Consider the following 17,435-nt stretch of genomic DNA (forward strand, 5'->3'; position numbering starts at 1 on the left):
GATAATGTAACAGTTTTCATTAGGTTATAAAAGTAAATATACTTCTTCGGACGGAATGGTGGATTGCTGGACTTCGCAATGAACACATCTCTCCTCTGAGATGCTCTCCAAGTAAGATTTCATTATTTCCCATTCAATATAACATTACAAATAACATGACAGCCGGGCTACACTTTTACCATAAAAGTTGCTAAGCAGCAAATTTTAATTTTTACCACAAAAGTGAACAGAAAAAAATAAAGTAGTTAGCAGGATGCAAGCTAATTACTGTCTCTGTTGTGCTGACATTTCTGGCAAGTTTTTAAAAACATTGTACCGCAGGAAGTTTGAGATTGCTTTTATCAATAAACTTGCCGATATTGGTATTGGAATTAATAATTTTTCTTCTGTATTTAGTGTCGTTAAAATCTGACATGATTATTCAATTGCTTTTTTTCCAAAGATTGCGTCAACAACTTTTTCGCACCGGAACCGCGTTAAATTTATATTTACTCTATGACTGAAACTATGATTCTTTTGTTTTTTGTGCCGAGTAATTGAGCAATGTGTTGTTGAGTGTAGAGTTGAGACAGAAAGGTTTAACAAACTTTTCTAATCAATTATTGAGAGTTGTGCCGCAATTTATTTCTGTTAGGTTATGGGCTCAGTGCGCCAGTAAGTCGTGAGTAAAACTGGCATCAGTTGCGGATACGCCGAAGATTGAGAGACTTGGGCCGAAAAACTATGTGGTGTGGTGCAAGCGAGTGAAGGCTTTCCTAATAAGAAAGAAATACTGGACTACCATCGATCGCGGTTACGATAATGATGAAGATTTAACTACAGACGAAGAGGACCTAAACGCCACTGCACTTAGTCACTTGATGGAGTTGGTAGAGGACTGTTACTTGAATGATGTAACCAGTCATGAACGAGCATAGCATGCCTGGAACTGACTTAAAGCAATCCATTTAAAGATCTCTCCTTTTCAGTTTGTGAGTACCATGGACGAATTGGCAAGCTGCGTCAAGAAACATGATGAACTTGTTTTGGAATATCTGAATCGGGTTGAGTAATTAGTAGGAAAACTGAAAAATCATGGATTCAATATCAATGATCAAGACCTGGTGGCCTACTTGCTGAGAGGTTTGAGCAATAAAGTTACAAACACATTGCCAAGTGATGGAGTTAAATGAAGAAAAACTATCGTCAGAAAATGTGCAGAGTAAATTGCTGCTGGAAGAATATAGACTAGAGAGGGAGAAGGATGAACGTGAGAAGAAAATCAATTGAGAAGTTTTGAAGAACAAAGGAAAATTCCATGGTTTTGAGAAGAAACACAATTTTTCTGATGAAAAATTCAGCTCTTCTGATAGATCCTGTCACTGTTGTGGTCAACTTGGGCATTTTGCAAGAGAGTGTCCGAAAGTAAGAGAAGCCAAGTCAATAGGAAATGTGATTTGTTACACTTGTGGCAAGGAAAGTCATCCTTCGTTTAAGTGTAGAAACTCTGAGGCTAGTACAATAGGGGCTCAGACGGAAATGCCCATGACAACAAGAAGCCACAGGGAGAATTCAAGAGTAAAGTTGCCACTTATGAAGAGAAGAAAGAACCGGAGAGAGAAGAAAAGAAGATTGGACATAGAACTGTGAAAGTGAAATATGCTGTGCATTTGATGAGAGGACCTAAGGACAAAGAATGTAAACAGGACGAAAAGTCAAGTGATGCCAACACTTGGATTGTGGACAATGGTTGTAACCACCACATTACGCCTCACCGTGAGTTGTTGAACAACTTTGCAAGAAATATGTCAGGTTCAGTGCAGGTGGGAAAGAAACGTGTCGTATGTGATGTGGGTCCATAGTGATGAAAATAAGTGATCTGTGTGGTGGATGGACTTTGAAACGAACCAAAGTGCTGTGGGTTCCAGATACATCTGATAATATTTTGTCGGTGGGGCAACTTGAGAAAACTAATGTGCGTTTTGAGGTAGACAATGGAAAGTTGACTGCTTATTACAAAGGGAATGGAGATGAAGAATTGTTCAGTGCCTATGCAAGCGAAGAAGATGACATGTATACCATCAAATGTGATTGGTATGAAGTAGAGAAATCTGACTATCAAGATAGTGATGGTGAACAGGAATCTGTATGTGCAGTTGCTTGCAAGATGGTGACAAGAGAAATATGGCATGCTGAAAATTTGCCTGACAGTGATTTGATTGGCAAGGCAAAAGGTAGTGAGTAGTGTGAAGTGTGCATGAAAGGCAAAGATAAAAGAGCTCCTTTCCCAGATAGACTAGTGAAATCGCCAGCTCCCTTAGATATTGTTTACTCTGATGTTTGTTATGTAAAGCCTGAAACCTTGGGAGGTGGGTAATATTTCCTAACCTTGACAGATGACTATTCCAGATACAGTGAAGTGAGTGTGTTAAGGCACAAAAATGAGGCTTGTGAAAAAATAATTACATTCAAGAAAAGAGCTGAGAATATTCAAGATAGAAACTGAAAATTGTCCAAACGGACGGGGGAGGAGAATATTGAAATAATGACTTGAAACAGTTCTTTGTTGACAATGGTATTCACAGGCTGTCTTTACCAGGGGAACACCAGCAAGTGGGAGTGGCAGAGAGGCTGAATCAATAGCTTCTGACTATAGTTCGGAGCCATGTTATTGAATGCAGGTATGCCTTTGAATTTTTGGGGCGAGGCGCTGTATAGTGCTTGTTACATTAAGAATAAGTGTAAGGCATCTGCTACTGAAAACAGTATACCTATCCTATGAGTTGTGGTTTAACAAAAAATTGTCTGATGAGGAAATTTGTAGAATGAGTGTATTTGGATGTCGTGCCTGGGCACATGAGGAACATAACAAAGCTGATAAATGATAGTCTAGAACAAAGGAATGTGTCTTTTTGGGCTATCCTGACAATAGAACAGGTTATAGGCTGTGGGACTTGGAAAACAAGTGTGTTGTTTTGTCCAGAAATGTAGTATTTGAGGAGAGACTGTTTCCCATGAAAACTAAGGAAGGACCTGCTACTGTGTTGCCTGTTAAGTCTTGTGAGAAACCAATGGACGTAGATTTAAGTTTGTTTGACTCTGATAATGAATCTGAATTGGTGCGCAGAACTGATGAGCAAGTAATAGATGAGCCAGATAGAGGTCCTGAAATCGGTGTGGATTGCATTGGATGTAATTTGCATGTTGTGTCTGCTGTAACGGACAGTTTACCGACAGTTTACCGAACTTTGCCAAGGAAGCTTTGACTGATCCTGAATGTGAAAAATGAAAGTCACCAATGGAGAAGGAGGTAAGTAATTTTGAGAAAAATTAGTGTTGGGAATTGGTAGAGAGACCAAAATGAAATAATGTTATTGGGACAAAATGGGTGTTCAGAATCAAAGAAGGACTTGATTGTAATGAGAACATTTACAGGGCTAGACTTGTAGCTTTAGGTTATAAGCAGGTACAAGATGTTGATTATAATGATATTTATAGTCCTGTTTTGAGGCGTCAGACTGTCAGAATCTTGATTGCTCTTGCGGCTGTCAAAGGTTGGAATATTCAACATTATGATGTAGGTGAGCCATTTCTAAAGAGTAACATTAAAGAGGAAGTGTTTGTGGAGCAACCAAGTGGTTTTGAAAGATAACCCAACGGTGTCTACAAGTTAAAGAAAAGCTTGTATAGTTTACACCAAAGTTCAAAGGACTGGAACATTTGTTTTGACGGTGTCTTGAAGTCAATCTGTCTTAAAAGATCTGATTGTGAACCAAGTGTGTACTTCGGTAAAAAAAATATGCTAGTTGGAGTGTATGTTGATGATATGATAGCCATCGGTACCGTATTGTTGAAGTTTTGGAGTGGTTTAAGTCAGAGTTGTGTCGCTATCTAGACTTCAAGGATCTTGGGAAAATTAAGAGTTTTTTATCTATGTCTATAACTGTAACCAAAGATGCGGTGTATGTTGATCAGTGCAAATACATTGATAATCTGATACATGAGTATAACTTAAAAAATGCCAAAGGATGTGTTGCTCCGTTGGATGTAGGGGACAGGAGGATTTCAGGGGTGGCCGATAGTTGTAATCAGACTTTGTATCAAAAGGCTACTTTATATACTTTATATAGCCAACAATATCCTTTGCGGTCTGCAAGCTGAGCCAGTACTCTCAGAACCCTAGCGTAAAAGATTAGCAAAGAATAAAGAAGGTGTTTAGATATCTGAAGAAGACAAGAGGTGTGAAGTTATGCTTCAAAGCTAGTAATGATTCAATGAGTGTTTATTGCGATGCTGGTTATGCTAACTCTGAGGACAGGAAATCTATTTCTTGGTATATGTGTACATTTTCTGGTTGTCCAGTTATATGGTGTAGTAAGAAACAACAGATTGTTGCTACTTCAACTGTGGAGGCTGAGTTTGTATCTATGGTAGTGTGCACAAAGGAAACGTGTTTGCGTAATTTTTCAATGAATTTGTTGATTGTAAGTATGTTAAAGTGCAAATTCACATTTTTGTGATAATCAAGGTATATACATGTGAGCTCGACTCATGTTGTGTCTGAGAAAACTAAACATATGGATGTTCGCTATTTGTTTGTAAAGGACATTGTGGCCAAGGGATTGGTGAAGTCTGTGTATGTACCATCAGATGAAAATGTGGCAGACGTTTTCACAAAGGCATTGTCAGGGGAGGGAACTTCTATATTTAGGAACTTGTTAGGACTTTTTGATTAACGTCCACATGTTTACCTACGTGTGTTGCTTATTTTGTAATTGTGTTTGTGGTCAAATTTTTATGAATTTTGGAATTACCTTCTCGCACCGGAACCATGCTAAATTTATATTTACTCTATGACTGAAACTATACTTCTTTTTTTGGGGGGGGGCCGAGTAATTGCGCAATGTGTTGTTGAGTGTAGAGTTGAGTTGAGACAGAAAGTTTTAAAAAAACTTTTCTAATCAATTATTGAGAGTTGTGCCCCAATTTATTTCTGATAATTGGAGATAAGATATAGGAAATTAAGTCCCCAAGTAAGGTTGACGAGGGTTGAACTCAAACCCCGCTTCCTATTTCTTTCTGCATGAAATCATGGAGAAAATCTGTCAGTTAGAACAAAAGGTACTGCGTCTTGATAATTATCGTCCAAGTCATAGCCGCAGCAGACCACTGCTACCACGATTTCCCATTTCAGGTTTGGTTCCAAATGCAGGCATGAAAAATGGGTAGCACTACTGTATAAATAGAACGATCGTGGAAAGACAACTACCGTCTTTTCGTCAAAGGTGGATAGTGGAGCTGATGTTTCAAACCATCAATCTCTTTGGGACACAGACACAAATAATAAATATTTATTTAGGAGTCTCTGTATTATTGTCCAAACATCCAAAGATATTGAGTTTGGTTTATTGATTGATTTAAACAACTGATAGACAGAAAATGTTTGAGCTAATCTAGCACCTGTATCAAGGGCTGATTTGTTTAGTCAATTTTCTAAGCTTCTAATGAAATTTCATGATTTAACAAAACTTATAATTATGCGTGAAGAAATGAAGCTTGATCTTTGACATTTCATTACAACATCCATTGGCTAACCAGTATTCTGTAAACCTTGTGGCCTGGATCAACACAAGCTCATTATTCCACTGTATGGTGAATAGTAACATTATCCAGTCATCTCTGTCACAATCGGTTAGTCCCCTGCACTCTGTTTTAAAAAAATGGGCGATGGAGAACTTGTGATGATTATCAACGGCTCAAGAATCGCACAATCCCTCCCCATGGATTGACGATGTTAACCTGATTTTGGATCTCATTAAAACTTCAGTACAGCTCACGCAACATTAGTACCATGGTTACATCGCGCGGTATGACCGTCGCAGACGACGTGATAGAGCGAAGCAGAACGCTACCAACCACTCTACTTAGGAACTAGACCTTCAGTGAGCGGCGACTGATGTTTAATTATTCTTTTCGTTGCTATGGTAATCAACAAGTCTCTTTCTGGCAGGTGCTGATCTGCATTAAGGTACGTTCAATGTCAGTATAAATGTTCCTTTTTTTCTATATCCTTCTTTGTGTGTGTATAAAATAATTTTTCAGCATTTCTTTCCCTTGGACGAGTAAGTACCGCTACCTCTGAACCATTTAAAAAAAGCAAAGTCATCTACAAACAGGCCAAGAAGGCCCTTGGAGGGGTGGAAGGTATAGGCTTCCATTAGCCGTAACCTCGGTACCTGATGGGGTTGAGTGGTTAGCTCTACGCTCGGCCGCCTTTGCCCCCAGGAATTAACCCGGTACTCACTTTTGGTGTAGGCTGAGTGAATCTCAGCGCCATGTGCACCTCCGGAAGTGGAAACTCGTTTCTTAAATTTTACGACTTCCTGACAGGGATACGAATCCACGTCCTTCCGGACGAACCGAGCACGCCTTTACCGCCTCGGCCAGGCAGCTCCTTCTGAACCATTTAAACATGTCATTATTTGAGTTTCTCATTGATATTGAATAATGCGTGCCAGTAGTGCGCAAGTGCAGTTCCGTCTCCCTGCATTGGTCGAGCTGGTGACAAAATCATTGGCCTGAATTCGTTAGGTCCGGCTAGTGACGAAACCATTGGTCTGTGAAGAAGCAAACATTAGAAGCCGCCAAGCGGCTTTAGGGCTCTATTTCTTATTAATATTAAATCATAAGTCGCAATACTTTAGGCCTCTATTTCCTATTCATATTAAAGCATAAGTAGTGAAATCTATGCTTTTTAGTGTTCAAAATCGTAATTACTGCATCGCTACGTCTCAACTACTTCAACATGTTATTATATGATCGTGGCTGGTGAGGGCACGAATGGACTCTGCCATCACCTGAAGATTTGCCCTGTGGAACGTCACTACCATAATTCAAGACAGCCAGATATTGTTATTCTTATTTATTTCATATGCTTATTCGTTTACATTGCCTCATTCTCTTAGGTCTTTTCATCGCGTAAGTTGGTCATAACTTCTGGCTGTCTTGAATTATGGGAACGACATTTCATTGGCGTTACCTTCAACCAATGGCAGAATCCATTCGCCCACCGTCAGCCATGAGTACTACTGAAGATTTACCTGGATCGCTTACAGGTGTATCAGCTGAAGAAGACAAAGAAACGTCTGCAGTTATTACACTACATGGACTTTATGAGTTGAACTTTATGTCATTCAGATTGCAAAATGCCCTTAGCACCTTTAAACGATTCAGCAATGAAGTAGTATGTGGAATTGACTTTTGCTTGACCTACATGGACGATATTCTGGCCACTTCAAAATCTGTGGAAGAGCATGCTGAATGCCTTAGGCTGACTTTCGAGGCATCAATATCAGCAAGTGAATATTCGGCTCCCTAATCAGCAAAGAAGGAACAAAATAGTAACCACCATCAAGATTTATAAGCGGCATGAGACTCTGAGCATTGCTTGGTACAATCGGCTTTTATTGCCGGCACATAAAAATACTGCTTCTGAAACTCAGAGGTGAATGACAACTGTGGTATAGAGTGGACCGTGCTGTTTGTGGCTGGCACTGGTTTTCAACAGAAAGAAGCCGACTGGTTTTGTAAGATATTTATTAACACAGAAAGAAAATATTAACATATGACTGCAAACTGTCCGACTCGTTGGCTGAACGGTCAGCGTACTGGCCTTCGGTTAGAGGGTCCCGGGTTCGATTCCCGGCCGGGTCGGGGATTTTAACCTTAATTGGTTAATTCCAATGGCACGAGGGCTGGGTGTATGTGTTGTCTTCATCATCATTTCATCCTCATCACGACGCGCAGGTCGCCTACGGGAGTCGAATAGAAAGACCTTCACCTGGCGAGCCGAACCCTTCCTGGGATATCCCGGCACTAAAAGCCATACGACATTTCATTTCATTACTGCAAACTGCTCAGCATTTACCTACCAATCAGGTATTTCAAGTACGTTCTGGAGAGTTCTCCCAACACCTCCTAGATATATAAGGCCTCACAACTGTTCTGGGAATATACTGTGACGTCAAAATCGGGAGGCAAGCTTGAACCTTTTCAGTAATAACACAGCAATGAGTTTGGCCATGTAACGCTGAAATTAGAAGAGTTTTAATTCGTTTAATGGTGCCAATTGTTAATACCGTTGTACGTAATGGTACTGATGTGTTGCGTACTCAACTTTAAGGAGAATTCCGGCAGTGATAACGAAGTGCATTGCATTAAGTTTACGAAAGACGAGGTTATGCGGCAGATATGTTTACGTGCAATTCCAAGACAAGACTACAGATTTACTAATAACTCAATGGTGAGTAACTATTATTATTACATTCTCACACAATCATAATGAGTATAGGCCTTTGACGTATTTAACTACACGCAACAGCTGGTGATATGTAGGCATATTTACTCTTTAACGATATAAGGTTATGTTAGATCACAATCATGGGATATATTATTTCAACGGTATTATTATTATTATTATTATTATTATTATTATTATTATTATTATTATTATTATTATTATTATTATTATTATTATTATTATTATTATTATTATTATTATTATACGCATTAAAACATACCACCTATAGGAGCTGCTGGTGTAGGCCGATTCACTCTGTAAATGCACGAATTTCGCTCACGGTGATACATTATTTTACAGGTATGCCACAGACATTTCAAAGTCGGTGATATTTTACGGGAAGTAACTGGTACTGATCCTGCCAGAATGTGACTATAAATATGATGGGCAGTTGGAAAAGATATAAGCCACTGCTGTCTCTGACAATCACGGTCTTGGAAGAGGAGTAGTTAAAAGAACCAGGCAAAAATGTAGAATAGAAAGGAGCAATAAACAGAGCCATTGAAGATAGTACATATCTCATACAAAGAATTTCAACACAGCAGAAAAGTACAATAAACACGTTGTTACCTGATGGTTGTTGTACTATGATGAAGGGAACGTAAGTAATTTTTCTGTACGTCGATACATCAAGGCAATCATACAGCATGGCATATGTAATCATCTTATAAGACATGGCCTTTATTCTAAACGGGTTTTATTAAAATAAAAATATTTCTAATGTATATGTGGACAAAATTACTAATATAAATGCGGTATATTCTTTAGTTACAAAACATCATAGCTGCATCACAAGGAATGAGTGTAACAACGTGTAGAAAGATTCAATAAATAAGTTAATTCTAGTCCTAGTTGGTGAATTGGACACCGAGGATGATGTCCCCACAGTTAATTTAATAGCCATAGTTAAAACATTTCTTAGTTCATAAAGGAGTATGTGCATGATTTTCTTGTTATTTGTTCAACCTTCTGTCTGATATCTCCTCATGTTTACAAATTTATGGCCGACCCCGTGGTGAGGGGATATAATGCCTGCCTCTTACCCGGAGGCCCCGGTTCGATTCCAGGCCAAGTCAGGGATTTTTACCTAGATCTGAGGGCTGGTTTGAGGTCCACTCAGCCTGCGTGTTTACATTTGCGAGCTATCTGACGGTGAGATAGCGGCCCAGGTCTAGAAAGCCAAGAATAACGGCTGAAAGGATTCGTCATGCGGAACCCAAGACACCTCGTAATCTGCAGGTCTTCGGGCTGAGCAGGATCAAGGCCAAGCCCTTCAGGGCTGTTGCGCCGTGCGATTTTTACAAATTTATGAGACAGTAGCAATTTAATGTTGCCACAATATGTCAATACTTTTAAAAGAGTAGGCTCCAGTCCGAATGGTAGTCCAATATTAGGTTAGAAACTTACATACTTTCTGGAATACATAAAGGTTTCGAACAGAATTACAAATTAGTAACATCGATGGTAGGTGAAATTCTCATTAAACCATACATGAACTTCAAGAGAGGAAACATTGTAGGCTCATGTGCAAATACTGCCAGTGATGCTACATCAGCTTAGATGTTAGGCCTATGCTAATATTATACGTGCTAGTTTTCTTTTAAGATCACGTAATACCTATTTAAATTGAAATATGTTTGTAACATTCTGTTGTGATGTTAGCAATTCGGCCTAAGTGAGTTAACATTGCAAAATGCTGTCGTGTTTTACAACTGTCTGCTGTTTATCTTTAATGGCAGAGTCACTAAAATACGGTAATAACGACAGTATAATTCAATATCCTTCAAATTTGAAACGCTATTTGTTAGTAAATAAATTATTCCATTGGCAAAAAATATTAAATTCATGTCTGTGTTTAACTATGTTCCGCGTTTCTCTGCATTGCCATCGCCTCCGTAGCGTGACGTCACTACGCTGTTGTTAGGCCTTATTATCTAGGAGGTGTTGGTTCTCCACATACACAGATCATAAGCCTCCAGCTTTTGCCTTCAAGGAAAACAAAAAAGCTTCCCCACAACAGCTACACCATCTACACTATATTTTGCAACTTACAACTGACTTGAACCAAATATCAGGAAAAGAAAAGACAGTAGCTAACCATCTATAAAGGATAGAATCACTGCTTTCAATTGACTAAAATCGTCTTGCTAAAGCACAATAAAGGATGACCAGATAAACTTCTTCACTAGAGTTTAGACCACAGCTCAAAATATACTATGGTGTGATGTATCTACTTGGGTCATTTTGTTCCAATATTATCACGTCTCAATCGCACATCAAAGTAACAGATTCATCTGGAAAAATGGAAGAAGTGCTGTCGGTTATGTTAGAATCTCCCATTTCACAATTTCTGATAGTCGACAAACAATTCACAACAGTGTACATAGACCTCATAGAAGCACTACCACCATCCGATGGCTTCAATGACTGCCTAGCTTGTATAGAGAGATTCCCAAACTGGGTGGAAGCAGTTGCTCTGCTAAATATCACAGCAGAGACTATGACACTCACATGGCCCACCCAGCCACCACCGGCAAGGATGCATAAACATCTAAAGTAGCAATAAAAATTCAGAATCGCAGATGCAATAGAAAAGCTAATGCGAAAGTATAGGCTAGAGAGTTTTTAACTAGAGCAGACTTAAACTGTCACAATTCAGGCCCAGTTGTCCTCGCCAAACTAAAAAAAATCATCTATCTAGCGAAGCTGGAACTACCGAAATGAAAGAGAAAGATACAAATACAAGGTTTATTTTTAAATAAAATAGGAGAAAAAGGCAAATGGCAATGAGTGATAAAACACTTCCATTTGCACAAAAGTGACTGAAACATGTACTAACATATAGACAAGATTCCATTTAAAGGAGTAATTATTTTATTCGCCGGCCCCGTGGTGTAGGGGTAGCGTGCCTGCCTCTCGCCCGGAGGCTCCGGATTTGATGCCAGGTCAGGGAAAGTTCCCTCGACCTGAGGGCTGGTTCGAGGTCCACTCAGCCTACGTGATTAGAATTGAGGAGCTATATGACGGTGAGATGGCGGCCCTGCTCTCGGAAGCCCAGAATAATGGCCGAGAGGATTCGTCGTGCTGACCACACGACCCCTCGTAGTCTGCAGGCCTTCGGGCTGAGAAGCAGTCGCTGGGCAGCCCAAGGCCCTTTCAAGGGTATTAAGTTCCGTAGGGTTTGGTTTAAAAAATATTTTTTTCATTAAAGTCGATATAGAACAAACACAACATTCACCAATTCCAGACTATTTTGTACTCACAGAGCTTCAGTAGCCATGACTGGTTGGAGGGCAATAAAGGGAAAAAGGAACTTTATTTGATAGCATCCACATACGACAGCCTTGTATGTAATTGGAGATTCCAACAGTCTTTTGAGTGTTAGGCAACACAGTTACACCAAACACAGCACAATAATTCAAACTTGCCGCAAAATGTATTAAATAACATCAAATTTCCGACTGCAGTCCCATACGAAAGACACTCGGTACACACCCACACAAGGCTAGACAAAGACATTCCAAGAAGGAAACATGACGTAATATGAACTCATAAAAAGGGAAATTACATGAACGAGAGGAGGAACAGGACTGAGGTAACTCCGTAAGTAGTATAATTGGATGGTTCGGCCACCGCCTCCGCCTCCGGCACTCGGGAGAGGCCTTCGCCTCCCGCGGGAAATTTGAATTTTGGCGGGAAATTTGAATTTTGGCGCGAGATTTGAATTTGTAAACAAAGCCACGTGCTTTTTGACAGCTGTCATCGACAACAAAGCATCGCTAACCTCACTGCTGCCATCTTGACGGGCCTAAACCTCAGTGGTACCAACTTAACCTAACTAGCGCGAGATTTGAATCGGTAAACAAAGCCACGTGTTTTTTGACAGGCACGTGCTTTTTGACAGACAACAACGCATCGCTAACCTCACTGCTGCCATCTTGACGGGCCTAAACCTCAGTGGTACCAACTTAACCTAACTAGCGCGAGATTTGAATCGGTAAACAAAGCCACGTGTCCACTTCCGCCCTGGCCACTTGGCCATAGCCAAGCTTGTTCTCTCTGTCTTGTAGTTCTGACCGGCAACGAGTGAAGTTGTCTATCCCACCTGATGGGTCCTGGGCCCTCCCAAGGTAAGCACGATCTCCTTCTTATTTCGGATTTCCAAGTTCAAATGTAGCTTTAATTTAATTTTCCTTACCTCCGGAGTTTGCCCGAAATTTCTCCCGTTCGCCAAATTTAATTTCGTATGACTTAGCCCGCGTGGTTAGTCATATTCATTTTGTGTTAGAGGCACTTCCCTTTTCTTTTGGTTTCGTAAAATGTTTTATATGTAAAATTTCATTTCTCTTTTCTATGGGTGTAATTGTACAAATTTTTATTTTCCCCAGGGTTTGCCTTGTAATTCAGTTTTCTCTTAATATTCTCGTTCGGAACGAGCTCCTTGTCCTGAAATGTTTTAGGAAGAACTGCTTTCTGAACAGAGTCAGTGTTATGATGTTGTTATTTTTACCTTTTACTCCTTTCGTCAAGTGTTACTTTTCCATTATTATCATTTATTAAAATGTGGGCATCATTTGTGAACATGTGTTACTTTTATTATTATTGTCGTTATTATTAATATTATTGTTGTTATCATTATTATGTCTTAACACGTAGGCGTTATTTGTGAACTTGTGTTACATTTCTTAATTGTATTAAACCAATCCTACTTTTGGTATATTTTCGAAATCACCGCCGTGAAGCTTGTAAATGTTTTGGTGTTAAACTTGCGTCATTGACGGTTCCGATTGTAATGTTATTTATTTTCTTGATTTTATTATTTGAGTAAAATATTATGCGTATATCAAATCACCGCTAATTTCGTTTCACCAGTAATGCCAATACCTTCCAACGCCCTGGGTAGGGTCCCGCTGCTCCCCACCTCCGTTTCTTTAGTCGTCATGATTTCTAAACTGATAATTACATTCTGCTGTTTTCTGCATTAATCGTGCATATGTGTTAGAAGTTATTTAGTCAGGTTTAAGTATTATTCTCCATTCTCTTTAATGCCGTGAATTATTATTATTATTATTATTATTATTATTATTATTATTATTATTATTATTATTAGTATTATTATTATTATGTTTCAATTTGTATGTTTTGTAATACCGAAAGGGTTACAAATACTGTTTATGCTTCAAGGTGGGAGGACATAGATTATCTTTTATATAACATTTCTGCATAGCTTGGTATGATAAACATGGCAGATGCTAGTATTTAGGTCGTCCAGTTTGGCTCGTGCAGATTCCCTTCTCTAGGAATTTTTGAAAGGCAACAGGCGGAAGTTGATTGAAGATACATGTTGGAATATTAGATGGAGCATTACGGTAGAGCACTTCTATTCTTCATGTTACTTAGATATAATTTTGCATTCAAGCAGTAATTAAGAAAATAATCACCCTGACCTTTTGAGTGGAATTAGCGAGTTGAGCTTCCAGCGCAGTAATCTTCTCCCTGAGCTCTGTCTCACCGTCCACTGCTGCCGGTGTCGACTTCTTTGATACTCTCAAGAGTTGTAGTTTCTTGTTCTCTGTATTCAGTTTCTCGTTCTCTGTTTCCAAGGCTTGAGTTCGAGTTCGTAGGATGGCTGCCTCTTGTTCTATCGTCTGGAGCTGACGCTTGAGGTCGAGTGCTTGCTGCTCACTCCCGCTGTCCAAGGACCTACAACCATACAACACCTCTGGGTGAAAACTAGGAGAGGAGAAGGAAATTGCAGTAGTAAAGTTTTCCGGCAGGCATGAAAGAAATAAACTGTTAGAACTGGAGAGATGGACCCAGTCCGGAACACAGACTAACCTGGCTGGAGCTGGGAATATATAATGTGAATGTAGCAGCCTTGCAGAGATGAGATCATGACAGTCATCGTGCAAGTAGCTTTATTGGCAATTGTTAATTCGTACTCAAATAAAGTTTTGGTTGACAGTTACTTACATGTAAGAATCACATCTAGTTTCATGAAAACGAACATAACCAGGGTGTATTTGGTACCTATATTGTAAATGACTGCTTTCAATGTACAACTAGATTTTTAAACATTATAATCACAGAGGATTGCCTGGGATACCATTCATAAAAATAAATTATTACATCAATAATATTCCATAAGTGAAATATGCTGAATATTCCCATTAAATATAGACAGTTCAAAAATATTAGGGGAACATATTTTGTAACGTCTGGTATGTGAATGTTAATTTGGTAGTTGGGGTTCCAATGGTCGTACAGCATACCTTGAGACCTTGGCTACCCCGGGTTTGTCAAGTCAAAGTTATACTCCATCTGCAGGTGTAGTCATGCATTAAACTGTCAGGTGACCCCTCAAAACAAAGTGAATAGCGGTGCGTCCGTGTGTCGTGAGGTACACAGACTACTGCTGCCATTTGAGCACGTTGTACGTCAACCAGCACATCCCATGAGACATCTTAACGAGGTTCAAGTCTCAAGGGCCGTCACTTTGATCCGGCAAGGTTGGACTTCTCGTCGTGTTGCTATGGATCTCAATGTCTCTCCGTCAGTTATTCACCGCTTGTGGAATCGCTACATTGAGCCAGGCCAGTTCACAAGGAGGGCTGGACAAGTTCGTGGACGCATGACAACCCCACAGGATGACCGATATATGACCATCTGTGGGTTGCGGTGTCGTTCAGCAACTGCCAGAGAACTGCAACAAGACCTCAGGAGAGTCACTGGAGTCACAGTGTCTGATGAGACAGTAAGGAACAGGTAGGTTAAGAGAAGTGTCCTTATGCCTCAGACATCCTGTTCGAGTTCCCCGTTTAAAGCCGCAACATAGTGCAGCTCGCCTTCTGTTTGCCTGTACCCACGTCAACTGGCAACTTCGCCAATGGAGACCTATGTTTTTCACAGACGAGTCCAGATTTCCCCTGACGCAGCTTGATGGACGTCAACGTGCATAGAGACACCATAGTGAACAGTACATGCCAAATGTTGTCCAGGAAGGCGACCGATTCGTACAAGGTTCTGGAGATGGTGTGGTGTGGCATCAGTATTGATGGCCGTACAGATCTTCTCGTCGTCCGTGGTAATCTTACCACTACGGGGTACATCGAACAGATACTGCTACAGTGTATGTTGGTTGTTGCATATGGTGTTGGTCCTGAATTCCTACTCATGCACGACATTGCCAGGGCTCATGTAGCGGGCATTACCAGAGCTATCTTGCCAGAACAGGATATTCAAGAGATGGAATAGCCTGCAGTGAGTCCGAATCTTAATCCCATCCAGCATTTGCGGGATAAGCTTGACAGAAGTGTTCGTGGGCGTCCTGTTCCACCGCAGACTATCCAAGACCTCGAGTAGGCTCTCATTGAAGAATGGGACCTGATACCGCAACATGACCTCCGTCGACTTACACGGAGCATGCCACGATAGGTGCCAAGCTGTGATAAATGTTCGTGGAGGACATACACCATACTGAAGCTCTCCGGCTGTGATAAAAATCCACCCTGGAGGATTGTTGTCACTTTGTTTTCGACCCTATTTGGACATTTTCATTTGTGTTCTGAAAATGAACGTGAATCCATCGATGTTCCTTTGTATAGTTCAACGGTAAAGAATAAAGGTTTAGATGGTAATATACCTGGGTATGAGGTATTGTTTTGTGGAGTATGGTATACGTTCAAATATATGTTCCCCTAATTTTTTGAACTGTGTGTTATATTTTCGATTTTGAAAACTAAATGATGCAAGTATGCATTTGTTAGTAATAACCATTTCTGAACAACTAAAATGGAACACACAAACAGAGGAAGTGAGATGCAAAGCTGCCAGAGTTCTCGGTTTTATGCGCAGAAGCCTCCGTGGGTGCAAGTCGAATGCTATACGGACGGCTTACCTGACACTAGTGAGATCTATACTAACGTATGGTCTACCTGCCTGGCACCCTACCACCGCAGCTAACCTTCACAAACTAGAAGGAACCGAACGTCGTGCTGAGCCACTAATTAACAAGAACAGCTGCCTGCCTTCCCTCCTTGTGTAAACAAAGCGGCGTCACCTTCTCACAGGGGCCATTCCCTCGACCCTCTTTATCATACAGCTCCATTCACAGAGGCAAAGGGGTGTGTCTTATACCTCCCTTTGTGCGAACTGGGCCCTCCAAACTAGGTTTCTTGGCTCGTTTAGCGCGCTTTGGAAAGATCTCCCCGCCAACATTAAATGTAGAAATGTAAATATAGTTTAATGTTACGTTAGGAAGCAGATACGGTGGGAAAATGCATGTGAATATATGGAAGAATGAACAAGAGGATGAAAGGTGTGTAATATGTATACGTTAAGCTATACTTTGTTACTTTACCTGTAAATAGTGTGTATATATTTCGTATGGCATGAGGATACATTGTTACAATTTGATTATTAACAAATATGTACAATTACACGAAAAACAGTTTCATCTATACACAAAGAACAAGTACGTAAGAAACAAACTATATTTATACATTTGAGCTCATCAATATCTGCATTGCTGCTAAAGCTGAATGTCCAGTCTTGTTAGCCAACTCACAGCTTCATCACTAGCCTCGTGGATATCCTTTATTGTCCCACTGAATCTTCGGAGTGGGCACTCTGTGACGATATGTTGAACGGTCTGAGGCACGTCAGAGCAGTCGCAATAAGGCTCGCTGGTAATCTTCCACTTGTGTTTCCGGAAGTTGCATCTGCCATGTTGAGTTCTGATGCGATTAAGTGATGACCAGATTTTTCTAGGTAAGTTGAAACCAGGAAGTTTCATAACTGGATCCGAAATTAGACCTAATCTGTCAGGGTTTGAAGCTGCCCACCCATCGCGCCAGGCAGTGTTAGTATGAAATTCATCTTGGGCTAGCCTCTTTCCTAGTAACCAAGAAGGGTTCCTAGATTTCAGCCTGAGATCTTTACGTAGGCAGTTTTGATGTATTGGTAGAAGAGGATTGTCACAGCATTTAACCCATTCTTTCTTCAGTGCCATTTGTCTTCGGAGATGAGGAGGTGGAATATTTGAAAGAACTGGTAACCAATCCAAAGGTGTGGATTGGATGGTTCCTGATATAGTCCT

The 17,435-nt window shown here is 40.3% G+C and overlaps 1 protein-coding gene across 3 annotated transcripts in view; it reads right to left on the minus strand.

The window, feature by feature from the left end:
• Nucleotides 1-17,435, minus strand: part of LOC136879210 (uncharacterized) — a 1,250,431-nt gene that overhangs the window by 685,117 nt on the left and 547,879 nt on the right. For all 3 annotated transcript variants that reach the window (XM_067153008.2, XM_067153007.2, XM_068228965.1), the window contains one exon: nucleotides 13,786-14,041. In XM_067153008.2, coding sequence (XP_067009109.2) covers nucleotides 13,786-14,041 — 256 coding nt within the window. The remainder of the gene's footprint in view (nucleotides 1-13,785; nucleotides 14,042-17,435) is intronic.

Source organism: Anabrus simplex, chromosome 8 (assembly GCF_040414725.1).
Source record: "Anabrus simplex isolate iqAnaSimp1 chromosome 8, ASM4041472v1, whole genome shotgun sequence".
In the NCBI taxonomy this organism is placed as follows: domain Eukaryota; kingdom Metazoa; phylum Arthropoda; class Insecta; order Orthoptera; family Tettigoniidae; genus Anabrus; species Anabrus simplex.